The sequence below is a fragment of the Nannospalax galili genome, unplaced genomic scaffold (genome assembly GCF_000622305.1).
Source record: "Nannospalax galili isolate Female #2095 unplaced genomic scaffold, S.galili_v1.0 scaffold543, whole genome shotgun sequence".
Lineage (NCBI taxonomy): Eukaryota > Metazoa > Chordata > Mammalia > Rodentia > Spalacidae > Nannospalax > Nannospalax galili.
The window spans coordinates 181,126-195,435 of NW_008352270.1; the positions used below are offsets into that span (position 1 = coordinate 181,126).

The 14,310-nt window shown below is 47.7% G+C and overlaps 1 protein-coding gene across 1 annotated transcript in view; it reads left to right on the top strand.

Moving 5' to 3' along the window:
* Positions 1 to 14,310, top strand: part of LOC103746899 (kinesin-like protein KIF28P) — a 65,808-nt gene that overhangs the window by 42,335 nt on the left and 9,163 nt on the right. Inside the window, 8 exon segments of the mRNA XM_008849183.1 lie at positions 1,749 to 1,855; positions 4,492 to 4,604; positions 5,804 to 5,894; positions 7,085 to 7,139; positions 9,423 to 9,546; positions 10,363 to 10,507; positions 12,615 to 12,733; positions 13,226 to 13,333. Of these exon segments, the coding sequence (XP_008847405.1) occupies positions 1,749 to 1,855; positions 4,492 to 4,604; positions 5,804 to 5,894; positions 7,085 to 7,139; positions 9,423 to 9,546; positions 10,363 to 10,507; positions 12,615 to 12,733; positions 13,226 to 13,333 (862 nt within the window).

The following is a 14,310-nucleotide window of genomic DNA, read 5'->3' on the forward strand; positions in this document are numbered from 1 at the left end:
AGAGGCCCTGTCTGTCCGGTCTTGGTTGGGGAAGCCTGCTGATGATTAGCTCTGGCAGGCACAATCCTGCTTTTCAAGACTGCCACCTGGAGCTCATGCCATGCCTGCTGCTCCTGAACCTTATAAAAACAAGAGGTAGGGCTGGAAAGATGGTTCGGTGCTTAAGAGCTCTGGCTGCTCTTGCAGAAGACCTGGGCTCAAATCCCAGCACCCACATGGCAGCTAACAATCTGTCTATAACTCCAGTTTCAGGGGATCTGATGGCTTCTTCTGACCTCCCCAGGTATTGCATGACACAGGTGTACTTACAAACATCCAGGCATAATACTCATACACATTAAAAAACAACAACAACAACAACAAAAAAGGAGGTAAAAACTTCCCCATGTGTAAGCCACCATCCTCCTTCCCAGACATGGAGAACCCATCACACCAGCTCCCTGGATCTGCGGCAACTTGGACCTCTCAGGTCTGAGTTCCAGACAGTTGAAGCCGACTTGGAAAATGAAGCTCATCTGCCATTCCCAGCATGTCACTTGTTGGGTCTATGGACGTGTAGGTCGGAGAGACGCTGCCTCTAGCAGCCTATAACTCTGGGCAAGATGCTAAGCCTCACCCTATTCCCAGAACACCAAAGGGTGGATTCCTCCATTATAGTCTGGGTGAGGGTCCCTGAGCATATAGAACGTTCCTGACAAGGTTTGAGGGATGCTCAAAAATAGAAGTTCAGATTACACCTCCGAGGAACTCCTCTCCTAATCAGCCCTTCAGTCACTTCTCAGTGAGGGAGCTTTTGTCTGAGGGAAAAACTACATTTCTTTTTCCTCGTTCTTCACTGCACAGCCTCAGTACTGTTTCTAGCCTTTTGACATTTTCTTCATCATCTTCAACACAAGCTCACACCTTTAGGTGAAATTTTCGCTTTAGCAATTTCTAGAATGTTCCTTTTCTCCTGCCTATCAGATGTAATCCTGTTGCTAGTAGATTTTCTAGGAGATGTGGCAGAGGAGATACACATGGTAGCCAGAGGCCCTGGACTCTAGTCCTCACTCTACCAGGGACTTGATGCCTTCTTGGTAACTGTTTCAATTTTTCTTGTAAAATGAAAGAGTTAAGGTTGCTAGAATCAGCAAATCAGGACAAGACGCTGGCTGGGGCTGTAGGTCTGTGGTAGAGATTTTCACACCAGAAGCCCTAGCATTTAGTATCAAAATAATAATGCAGATTTCCCAGTTAGATCTATATTTCTTTTTTTAAAGAATATTTATTTATTATTTTTATTTCATGTGTATGCGTGTATTGCCTGCATCTAGGTAAGTGCATCTGTGTTGTACAATGCCTGCGGAGGTCAGAAGAGGGTGTCGGATCCCCTGGAACTGGAGTTACGGACAGTTGTTAGCTGCCATGTGGGTGCTGGGATTCAAACCTGGGTCTTCTGCAAAAGCAACCAGTGTTCTTAACAACTGAACCAGCTTGCCAACCCCTCACTTTTGATCTTAATCATTGCAGCCATATCTAACCTGTGGCCCATGGGTCACGGGCATCTCAGGGTAGCTATGAATGTGCCCACCCTCCAAAATTGTAGATAATAACGTAGTATCACAATGTTGAAAGGTTGGACAGCCCTGGTAGTGGAAGCAGACATAGCTCTGACTGGGATCAGATCTCACCTGCTGCTGCCCTGTGGCTGGTGGTGCAACTCTGACTGTGAAGGGGACTGAGAATATATTTATGTTTGCATGTGACAGGGCTAAAAAGGTGCGGAACAAAGCTGTGGTCAACACCTGCACGCTGGTGAGAGAGTCCAGGGCAGAGAACACGTTGCTGCTCAGATGTGGAAACACTGGGGTGGCAGGTAAACTGAGTCAGGAGGTAATGCTCAGTTCATACCTGGAGCAAGGAGGAGATGAGCTGGCTGATACCCAGGGGCTGGGGGCACAAGAATAGCAGGCTGAGTCAGGAGGTAATGCTCAGTTCATACCTGGAGCAAGGAGGAGGAGATGAGCTGGCTGATACCCAGGGGCTGGGGGCACAAGAATAGCAGCCAGCCAAGGGAAGGGGCACGTGAGCTTGCCAGGTGGGGGAGGGGTTCTCAGGTTTTGTTCAGGATCCTTTTGCTCAACCTTAAAAAAATCTAACTTTAGGAGGCCAAGGAGATAGCTCAGTGGTTAAGAGCGCTGGCTGCTCTTGCAGAGGACTCAGGTTCAGTTCCCAGCACCCACGTGGCAACTAACAACCATTCATAACTCCAGTTTCAGGGGATCTGATGCCCTCTTCTGACCTCTTTGGGCATCGCATAACATGGGTGCACTTACATACATACAGGCAATACACTCAGACACATAAAATAAAAATAATATTTAAAAAAAATCTTTTACTGAGATCAGCATAGTTTCACTTGTTCAATGAGAAACAATGGTCTTACCCTTTACAAATGGTCATTTAGTCTCATTCTTTTTGCTCATTTCACTGTGGGTTTTGGTTGGTTGGTTTTGGTGACATGAGGCGGGGGCTTACAATGTAGCTGAGGATGGCTTTGACCTCTGGATACTCTTGTGTCTACCTCCAGAGTGCTGGCATTACAGGTATGTGCCACTATGCCCAACTTATATGGTGTTGGGGATCAAGTCCAACTAGCAAGCACTCTACCAACTGAGCTACATCCCCAGTCCTTGTTTTTTGTTTGTTTGTTTGGTTTTTTTGAGTCAAGGTCTTACTATGTAGCCTTGGCTACCTGGAACTCACTATGTAAAGTAGACAGGGCTGGTCTCAAATTCAGAGATTTGCCTGCCTTAGCCTCCTGAGTACTGGGATTAAAGGCATGTTCCATCATGTCCAGCCTGTATTTGTTTTTTTGATTAGCTCAAGCTAACTTGTAACTCATTATGTAGTCCAGGCTGGCTTCAGATTTGTAGCAATCTTCCTGCCTCAGCCTCCCGAGTGCTGGGACTAAGGTGTGCACTACCATGCTCAGCTTAGTCTTATCGCCTGTTGCCACTTGTATTTTGAGGCCATTGTCTCTGCCAGGACCCATTTCCTCACCAGATTTGGATGGCGCCACTTGCCCCCTGTGGCTTCATGGGTTAAATGATGGGGAAGCTGGGGAAGCGTTGTTGGCAGCAGTGACTCTTCTAACTCAGATGTTCATAACATCGGTCATGTGGTGCCCAGCTCCACCCAGGCCAACTGTCAGAATCTGGGGGTTCTGACTTTACAGTGCCTGGCAGACACTGCTGTAAGCTGAGGCCTGTGTTCAGCTTGGTAACATGAAGGTGTGATCATTTTATGCCCAGCGATTGCTTACAATGTGACATACTGAAAAGAGGTGGCATAGTGGAGCGGGTGCTCAGTGATCAACATAGCAATACCAAATCTTTCAAAAGCCTGTGTTCAGTCCTCAACAACAGGTACCTGTTGTTCCCTGTCCCCTCCTGAGAGGGGCTCTCTAGTGACAGCACTCCCTGCTCCTTGCCCCATCCTCATACTGCTCAGACATGATGTGGACATGCCCACCAGGACACATCTCTCAGCCACAGTGCACTGATTAGGACTGACACCAGGCCTCTGTTGCAAGAAAGTGCTGTCTGGGTTAGAGCAGGTACATACAGCTGGCCCATGCGTGACCTTGCTGGTCACAAGGCTGTGCCACCAAGCACTGGATATGCTGGGTGTTGATCTACATGTGGCATCTAATTTCTACCATTTATTTTAATATTTTATTTATTTTTTATTTTTATGTGTATGAGTGTATTGCCTGCATGTATGTGAGTGCACCCGTGTTGTGCAATGCTGTGGAGGTCAGAAGAGGGCTTCAGATTCCCCTGGAACTGGAGTTAAGGACGGTTTGTAGCCACCATGTGGGTGCTGGAAATTGAACCCGGGTCCTCTGCAAAAGCAGTCAGTGCTCTTAACCACTGTGCCATCTCTCCAGCCCCTATTATTTTTATTTTATGTGTAAGTGTATTGCCTGCATGTATGTAAGTGCACCCATGTTGTGCAGTTCCCATGAAGGTCAGAAGAGAGTGTCGGATCCATGGGAACTGGAGTTATGGACAGTTGTTAGCCACCATGTGGGTGCTGGGAATCAAACTCGGGTCCTCTGCAAGAGCAGCCAGTGTTGCACTCTTAACTGCTGAGCCATCTTTCTAGCCCCAATTCCTCCTATTTATAAACAGAGACATGAAATGTGAAAAACAGAGTAAGATGAATCTATGATTCTTTCTGAACTCTTGGCCTGATGGGAATTTCCTGAACAAACCAAAGCAATTCCCAACCTTGTGCATGTGAAAAGGAGACCACTGAGTTCTATGCCTCCTGGTAAAAGGGCCTTCATCTCTACTACCCAAGTTACCCAGGGTTGCTGCTTGCTGCAGGACAGGCCAGATGAGTTCTTCACAGTGAAGCACAACTCAGTTTCCTTCTCCCCCTAGGGGCCTTGTTTCCTCAATCTCCCAGTGCAGACCAGGGGCTTAAATCCCTCCCTCCCTCTAGAGCACTCAGCCTGTTTCCTTGCAGAACGGCAGCTGGGAACTCAGGAGACCTGGGCCCACCTGTTGGAACAGGCCCGGAGAGAGTGGGAGCAGCAGTATGCAGCCATTGTGCAGGTGAGCCCCACCTGCCAACGCTTGGCCCATCTCCACCCAAGGCCTATCTCCACCTGTGCATAGCTGCCTGTGCTGTTGTCAAAGCCTGGACTGTGGTGAGGGCCTCTCAGTGAATGTGTGAGAAATGATGGGTGACATCAGCAGAGCTGAGGCATGGAAAGGATCAAGGCCAAGGTCTTGGTGCACGTAGATGAAGATGAATGTCAAGGCTGTTGATGGTCCGAGTTTGTAGAGAACTGAGGGAGGGTATGGACTGACCTGAGCCACTGGCATTCACTGTCACTATCACATCATTAGGGATCATTATGTGAGCACAGACATCACCAGTATTACTATTCTAGGTGCTAGGGGTGGAACTTGAAGTCTTGCAAAATCGAGGCAAGTGCTCCATGTAGCCACAGCTCTTGAGCTGGGCTGTGAGTATCCTTCATGGGTGATAGAGACACCCTCCCTCTCTGCCTCCTCTTGCCAATCTGACTCCCAGCACGATCTCTTCGTAACCATGAGGCTCTTGGTAAATCTCAAAGTCTTGGATCAGACCAGAAACTCTTAGGAGAGAAAGTAAACCTACTTAGATTTTAGAAGGTTTGTGAAGCCCAGAGAAACTCCAGGTGGTGGAAGGAGAATAGGTGTGGTCTGTGGTGCCAGTAACTCAGATCAAGATAGAGGTCGAGATTCTAAAAAGTTAGCTTGGGTGCAGGCAGAGCCTATTAAATAGTGTCCTGAGGAGGGGTGGCTCTATGCAATTCTGGGGTCAAGTGGGATTCAGGGGACAGGAACTTTATATTCCACATGAACAGTAGCCACCAGAGGGACTTTGGTCCTTTTACTCTTAATCAGAAGGAACTTACTCTAGTTCTGTCCATCCTCTCCAGCACAATAGCACCTTCGATGAAGACCGAACTGCACTTGGGCAACCAGGGAGGGCGAATGCATCTTTGCCATCAGCAATCATCTATTAGCAAGTTAAAGGAGGCCCAGGGAAGGGCTACCCAGGTGGAGCAGGGAGCCTTGGGATGCCAGGGTCCTGAAGGAAATAGTGGGAGCAGAAGTGAAGGAGAGAGGAAGCCAAACAAATACAGTGAAGGACACACTAGGAGGCCACCGAGCCTTGGAACAGTCCTGCCCTGAGAGCTTCCCTTGCTCCTGTGGCCCCTGGGACAGGCCCAGATGTTGATAGCGTCCCTCCACCTTTCCAGGAGCAACAGATGATGAAGACCCTCCCTCACCTTCTCAATGTCAACGAGGATCTGCAGCTCACAGGGGTCCTCAAGCACTTCATTCACAATGGTACTTGGCCTTGCATCCACCTGCCTTGTAGCCCATCACCCCAAAGGCCAGCGCTCATTCCGTCTCGTTCCTTCTCCCTCCCTTCCTACCTCTCTCCTTCCTGCCTCCAGCCCTTCCTCTCTCCTCCATCTTTCTTCCTCCTCCTCCTCTTTCCCTCTCTCTTTCCTTCTCCTTCCTTCTTTCCTTTTCTCTTTCGGTTTTTAAAAATCGTAATACAATATATAGAACTTCACCCCTTTAACTGCTCTTGGGAATACAGTGCAGAAGCACTAAATATGTTCACATTCATAATCATCACCACATTCACTTCCAGAACTTTCAATCATCACCTCAAACTGAACGGACCCTTACACACTACTCCCCACTCCCCTCCCCCAGCTCTGGGGAGCCGCCATTCTCCTTTCTGCGTCTGCACTTCAGCACTCCGGGGCTTCACCGTGGGGATCATAGAGTATCTGTCTTCTGTGTATGGCTCCTTTCCCTGATCATAATGTCTTCAAAAATCATTCATGGCATAGCATATTTTGGAATTTCCTTCTTTGTTAATGTGAATGACATTCTATCATATACATATATACACTGCAGCCTATTTATCCATTACATGGCTATATCATCACATTTTTGGCTTCTAAGGAGGTGGCAGCTTTTGAACTGTCTCTCCAATCTGAAAGAATACTGAATAGGTTGAAACTGAGCCCCCAGAGTTGGGGTGACACATGCTCTCCCATCCCTGGTCACTGTGCTCATCTAAGACAGGTGTCCACGTAGGATGGTGGTGGGGAACAACCAGACCCACTCAAGAGCTGCAGGTGACACTGCATGGCCTGAAGGGCCAGTCACTACACAGAAACAGAACTTCAAAGAGCCTTTCCTGTCCCAGGCCTCAATGAGTCACCGAGGGTGAAGGGCCAGGCCTCATGTTTTTCTCTAGAGTGCCCATGAAGAAGGTGGAGCTTCCACCAAGTTAGGAATCCCAAGAAGAAAGGTAGAAAGTAAAACAATCATCCACAAGACAAGTTATGTCCAACTGCTATTACAATTGGCAGCTCCATTAGAAAACAATCTCTTCACATGAGCATTGGAGGGAGTCGTTCATGTGGAGTGCAGAAACGCCACTTTCAAGACATTAGGCATGCTACTTTACCAAGATCATTCTGAAAGATTTTGACGATGAATTGTCCTATCTTCAGGTTCACGTGACATCGGACAGGCTGCTTCAAATGCTGTCACTCTTCAAGGCCTGGGGTAAGTATCTCTGTCCAGCATTAGAGAATGAACACCTCTCAACCCAAAGATTTGTAGTGTTTTGTTGAGCACAGGCTGGTCTCAAACTCACAATCCCCTTGCTTAGCCTTTGAATGCTAGGATTACAGACTTGTGCCACCATGCTTGGCTGGGGAGATTCTTTAACGTAATGGTCTTGGACAGGACAGGCTGTAAGTCCTGCTGGAGGAGCAACAGCAAAAATGTTCTGAACCTCCCTCCCTCAGCAACCCCCTCCAAGAACACTAAACACTGTGTGGTATTCACCTCCTGTTTCCTTGACTCTACAATCTTGAGAGAAAAGGGATGTTAGTAGTTAGGTCCTATAGGACAGTGCTACACAAACAGAAATAAGATCCAGCAAGCAACAAGGGAAATTGAAAGACTAAACACATCATAGAAGATCTTTCATGATCTCACCGTATCCTCAGGTCTCAATGCTCAAAGCTTTCACTGAAACTTTTTTTTAATTTATTATATTTATGTGTATGGGTGTATTGCTTGCATGTGTGTAAGTGCAATGCCTGAGGAGGTCAGAAGAAGGCATCAGATCCCCTGGAACTGGAGCTACAGATGGTTTTTAACCACTATGTGGGTGCTGGGATCGAACCCGAGTCCTCTGCAAGAGCAGTCAGTGCTCTTAACTGCTGAGCCATCTCACCAGCTCCCACTGAAACATTTTTTAAAAATCTATCTATCTGGACAGCTGGGGCTACAGAGAGACCTTGTCTCAAAAAGACCAAAAAAAAAAAAATCTGTTTATCACCCATCGAAGTACTAACCAGGCCCGACCCTGCTTAGCTTCTGAGATCAGACGAGATTGGGCGCATTCAGGATGGTATGGCCATAGACTATCTATCTATCATCTATCTATCTATCTATCTATCTATCTATCTATCTATCTATCATCTATTTATCTATCTACCTATCATCTATCTATCATCTCTACCTATCCATCCATCCATCCATCCACCCACCCATCTATCCATCTAATCTATCTATCATCTATCTATCTCCCATCCAAGTACTAACCAGGCCCAATCCTGCTTAACTTCCAAGATCAGATAAGATTAGGCGTGTTCAGGATGGTATGGCCATAGACTGTCTATCTATCTATCTATCTATCTATCTATCTATCTATCTATCATCTTTGTCTGTTTTGGTTGGCACCATAGTTGTGTATATTTGTGTGGAGTCCAGCATAGTATTCAGAACATGTAATAGGTAATGATCAGGTCAGGGTCATTAGCATACCCAACATCTCCTGTTTACCATTCCTTTATGTTGAAAGCATTCAAAATCTTTTCTACTAAGGTTGTTTTTTTGTTTTGGTTTTTTTGAGATAAGGTCTCACTATGTAGCTCTGGCTGGCCTGGAACTCACTATGTAGACTAGGATAGCCTCAGACTCCTAGAGATCCACCTGCCTCTGCCATCTGAGTGCTGGGATTAAAGGCATGTGCCACCACAACTAGCAACTCAGTATATTGAAATATTTAATTAATGTCTTCAACCATCGTAATCCTCTAGTTATCTTATTAACTGCACACTCTTCTTATTAACCACCTCTCTCCATCCCTCCCTCACACCCTCCCTAGGCTCTGGTAAACACTCTGCTAGTCTTTGCTTCTTTGAGCTCAATGTTTTGGTCTCTGCCTGAGTGAAAGCATGTGGTACTTGCCTTCCTGTGTCTGATTTATTTCACATAACATAATGTCCTCCAGTTGCATTGATGTTGCTGCCAGTCACAGGAATCTGCTCCCTCTTTCCCTGGGGTATATGCACCATGTATTCTTTACTATCTGTTGATGGACATGGATGTTGGTTCCATACCTTGGCTACTGAAACATCTGTTTCCATTCCCCATTGGTGGCCTATGAGCTTGTAAGGACTTGTGATGGCCTCTGTGTCTGGTGGCTCCTGGCAGCTGTAGGCCCTCAGTTGGGATTTCTCCTATGACTAGAATAGTTTCTTTGCTGTCTCCCAGAACTCCCTGCAGTCTCCAGGGCCGAGCCCTACAGTCCCCAGTTACCTGTGAACCACAGCCAGAACTGAGGATGTGGGGTGGAGAATGTCCTCACGCATCACAGCTATGCATCTTATTACAAATTAGGAAGAGCAACCTAAACTGTTCACTAAAATCATAATCCACTGGATGACTGGGACAAACTGGTCACTAAAATCATAATCCACTGGATGACTGGGACAAACTGGTCACTAAAATCATAATCCACTGGATGACTGGGACAAACTCTTGTCTTCTTAGAATTTCAGATAAACATGCTTCCTTCACGAATGTGGATGGCAAAGTGACAGTTGCTCCATACAGCAAGTGCAAGGTTGTCGTTAATGGGGTGCCCATCACCACCAGCACAAAGCTGCAGCATTTGGTACATTCCCCTGTCCGGCCACAGAAGCGCCTAGTGCTACCCCTGAGCTTGTTATGAAATGTCTTCTGTCATAGTGAGAGGGGCTGGGCAGGGCTGAAACTTCCCACCTGTGCCAAGCCTAATGGTACCAGCCCAGCCACAGCTGCTGGGGTGACACTGTGTATCTTGGAATATCAATTCACTTCTCTGGACTCACCTATAAAACCAGGAGGGTGGACTCACACTCTAAGATTCCTTTTAGCCTTCACATTTATGACATTTGATGCTTAAGAGAGCCTGTCCTTCCGAGGACCAGCACCACCTGCTTGCAACATGAGTCCCTCTTAGTCCCGATTTACTCTCTTGGCCACCCTCCACTGAGTCTCTGCCACCACAGTGGCTCCTACCAGCTGCCCTGCAGCTTTCTCCCTTCCCAAGCTCCACACACCAAAGCCACATGACGGGCAGGCTGGGCTCAGCCACTCCTCCCCCAAGGGAGCCGCTCCAGCCTCACTGTCCACCAAGTACCTGCCCCATCACAAGGACTTCCTTTTAGCCCCTTCAGCAGCAGCCTGTCTACCTCACCCCAAAAGCCCCCCCCGCTTGAATTCCGCACTTATATCTTCCCACATCTCAGAGGACTTGTGAAACCCCAATCTGAGTCGGACCCTGGGGCACTCCGTAGAACCCCTGTGACCACGGTGATGCCACATCCTGGAAGGGGGGGCTGGGGCTGGGGCTGGGTGGGCCCAGGGGAAAGATAGTCCTCAGGGCTCTCCGGTAGGGGCCAGGGTACTGGAGCAGGCTGGCCCTCCCTCCCTGAGCCTCTCATCCCAGGACCGCATCATCTTGGGATCCAACAGCGCCTACCTCTACGTGGGGTTTCCTTCAGAGCGAGGCGGTGAGGACTTGAGCAAATTCGATTATGACTTTTTCCAGCTCGAGCTGGCAGCTGCTGAGGGAGTGAGTGTGGACATGCTTGGTAAGTAGTCCCAGGACCTGCCTTCTGGCACCTTCCATGTGCTAACCCAAAAGCAACAGCTTTCACTGTGTGTTCTCATTCCTGAAGAAAATTGTCTTTTATTTTGTCAGAGTACAGTGAGCAGGAAGTTGAAACATGATTCTGTGTGTGTGTGTGTGTGTGTGTGTGTGTGTGTGTGTGTGTGTTCCCGCATTCTAGAGAAGTGCTGTACCACTGAGCTACATTCTCAGTCACAAAATAGGATTTTCCTGGTAATACAGTGCATACTTGTCAAAGATTTGTTTAACTCATTAAACTTTCCCTTAGGAATGAGGATAAAGCTGAGATGGGATTGTTGGGTTAGATAAAGGCAGCTAATGCCTTCAGCTGATCCAGGGAACCCTACAGAACATGCAGCCCAACAGCTAGGCTTGGTTTGAGAGCACACTTGGGCTGGAGATGTGGTGAGGCATGAAGTCTTCAGGCCTTGATCCTGAAGAAATTGCAGCTCTAGGTTTCTAGGTCAAAGATATCACCCTCTCCCGCTGTTCACCCTCCCCCTGCAGTAGCTGAAACTCCTCACAGGTGAGGCTATTCAGAGGCTCTACTCTCTGCTTGCCTAGTTCCTCTCCTCAGATGATAGCCAGCCCACACCTCTTCCCCCTAGCACCAAGTCACTGTGCACAGGGTTGTCTTGACCCCACTGAGGTCTTTGTGATGTTCTGGATTCCCAGAGGAGGCACCCACTCTCTGTTTGCCTTAATAAACCCTTGGGTGGGGAGCAGAAGAATTAACTCATCATTTAATGCAACGTTTACTCAGCATTTAAGTAAAATAAATTGGTCTTTAATTCATCTCTTTGCCCTTTTGCTGATGTTTTCTGTTTATTTGTTTGTTTGTTTGTTTGTAGACAAGGTCTTACATTGCAGCCCAGGCTATCCTGGAACTCACTATATAGCCCAAGTTAGCCTTGAACTCATGGCAATCCTTCTGCCTCAGCCTCTCAAGTGATTACAAGTATGAGCCACCATGCCCAGCTCTATTTTGGTTTCTGAGATCTCACTAGGTTGCTGAGGCTAGTCTGAAACTGTATAGCCCAAGCTGGTATCGACTTGCTAACCTCCTGCCTCAGCCTGCTGAGCACTGGGAGTATAGGTATATATATATAATCACCACATCCATCTTCTACTGAAGGTCTTGCTCAAAATCCAAAACCTGGGGCTGGAGAGATGACTCACTTGTTGAGAACGCTTGCTGTACAACCATGAGGACATGGGTTTGAATCCCAGCACCCACATTACAAGCCAGACATGGTCTGACATGTGCCTGTAACCCTGGTACTGTGGGAGAACAGGGAGAGAAGGACCACTGGGGCTTGGTGGCCACCTGCCCAGGTTCAGGGAGAGACACCCTCAAATGAATAAAGTGAAGAACCGTAGGGGAGGACACCCTTCTCTCTCTCTCTCCTCTCTCTCTCTCTCTCCCTCCCTCCCTCCCTCCTCGATATTGTCTCTAAATCACGATCTTTTCATTTAGTTCTTCAGGGTGACTGAGTGCAGATGCCTTCTCAGCACAGAGATAGTGATGAAATGAAGTTAATTAACCTAGGGCCTTGGGTTGAAGGCCCTCAGAGCCCAGTGATGATGGTGGGTCCTCAACAAGCAGCCTGGTGGGCAGTTCTGGGGAGTCAGGCCTCAGGGCACTGTGGGACTCACAGGCAGGGAGTCTCTAAAGAGCTGACAGATCCTGACACGATGCAGTGCCCACCCAGGTCTGGGAAGAAACTGGGCCTCCCATAGTCTCCATGACCTTTCCGCCATGCCATCCATATATTACAGAAGAGCAAGTCGCTTGCTATGCCCACAGCATCTTCAGAATGAAGATGGTGCTCCTCCGGCCCAGTGGATTCGTTCTCCCTTTCTCCACACCTCCTACCTGGACAGTTCAGAGCCACCTTGGGTCAAGGGCCTTGAGATCAAGAACAGGAAGTAAGCATGAAGCTTCCTGTCTTAGAAAACTGGAGACTTACAGGCTGAGATTAGTAATTGCACAAATGAACAAGTGAGTGTGTAAGTTCATTCACAGCTTCAAAGTATCATAGAATAATATCCTTTCCATTCTTTACAAGGTCCTGTGAGCAGGGGAGATGGCCGAGCCAACCCCAGTGTCCTGGCTGTGTTCCAGGACTATATCAAACTCATGCCACTGGTTGCGGAAGCAAATCAAATGAGTGAAGAGCTGGAGAAGGTAACTTATTTGGAGCCTGAGAATGGAACAGTGCAGGTCCAGAAAAGACTGTGAGTCTGGGAAGTATCAGGATTTCCCACAAGGCTTCCAGGAGTTAGTGACAGAACCTAGACAAACATCCAGGCCTTCCCAGCCAGCCTGAGAACCGTTCCTACTTATCAGAGCCACCAACATCCCAAACCAAATAATCACCCACCTCTAGTTGCCACAGCATCTCCCCAGCACCTCAATGCCGGGAACCTAGTTCTGGCAATCCAAGAGCCCAGTCAGCAAGAGCTTCATGAGAGGTTTAATCTGTTTAGGAAGTACACGTGTTAGTTCCAGAACACCACTGAGAAATCCTGGCTTTCTGCCATTTCTCTTGGCAGGAGCTCCATGGAGCAAGAACCAGACTGTGTTCTTTCAGAAAGGCGGAGAGTGGGAAGACTGACAGAAACTGCAAGATGAATATGAACTAGAGATTTGTTTAGTGAGAAGTGTTTCTTTCACCAGGGGCTTAAAATGGAATTGAAGGTGAAGAATTTAGCATCGTCAGATTCCAGGGGCTATGACCTTCAAAAAGAGGTCATGGTGAAGGTGACCAAACAAAGGACTCACGAGGTAAGACCCCAGCAGTGCGGCAAGTGGGGAAGCTTCTGAGGGACATAGGTGATTTTTGCCAGCTGCCCAGCAGAGACCCAGGCAAGACGCCAGATGTGCTCCTAGCAGGGGCTGAGTTTTGGGAGAGCCCTCTTCCATGTTCCTTTTCCTCATTGCTCTCCCACAAGCACCAGCTCCTAGCATCTTTCCTAATGACACTGTTTTAGTGCCTTTTCCTGCTGCTCTGATAAATACCCCAGCAAAGGCAACTTAGGGAAAGGTTTGTTTTTTGCTCAGTTTGAGGGTACAGTCTATTGTGGAGGGGGGTCCTGGTGGCAAGAACTGAGGGCAGCTGGTTACATCGCATCAGCAGTCAGGAAGCAGAGTGAGATGATGTCCATGCTCAGCTAGCTTTTTGTGCAGTCTGGGACCAAAGCCCTTGGAATGATGCTGCCCATATTCAGGGTGGGTCTTCCCACTTCATTTATCCTAATCTAGATGATAATCCCTCACAGATGTGGCCAGAGACTTGTCTCCTGGGTGGCTCTAGATCTCGTCAAGTTAACAGTATTAATCATCACAGACAGCTACTGAAGATTCTCTGTTCAGATTTAATATGACTCAAAAACTTTAGTGCCATAAAGGAGCCTAAAAGTTTATCCAGACAGTAATGGTGCCCGTGTCTGTGTATGCATGAGAAAGACAGGGGAGGTAGAGGGGGGATTTGCCATTCTGAAGAATGAGACAATCCACATTTTCATAAGACCCAGAAAAGGCCATTTCACTAACTCCAAGCTATCAAGGTCTTAAAATTTTTTTTGTGTATGTGTCTGTATGATTGTATGCCATGTGTGTGCAGGTACCCACAGAGGCCAGAAGAGGGTATTGGACCCATAGAACTGGAGTTACAGGCAGCATGGCCACCTGATATGGGCTTAGTTCCTCTGTGAGAACATCAGGTGCTCTTAACCACTCTTAACCACCTCTCCAGCCCCCAG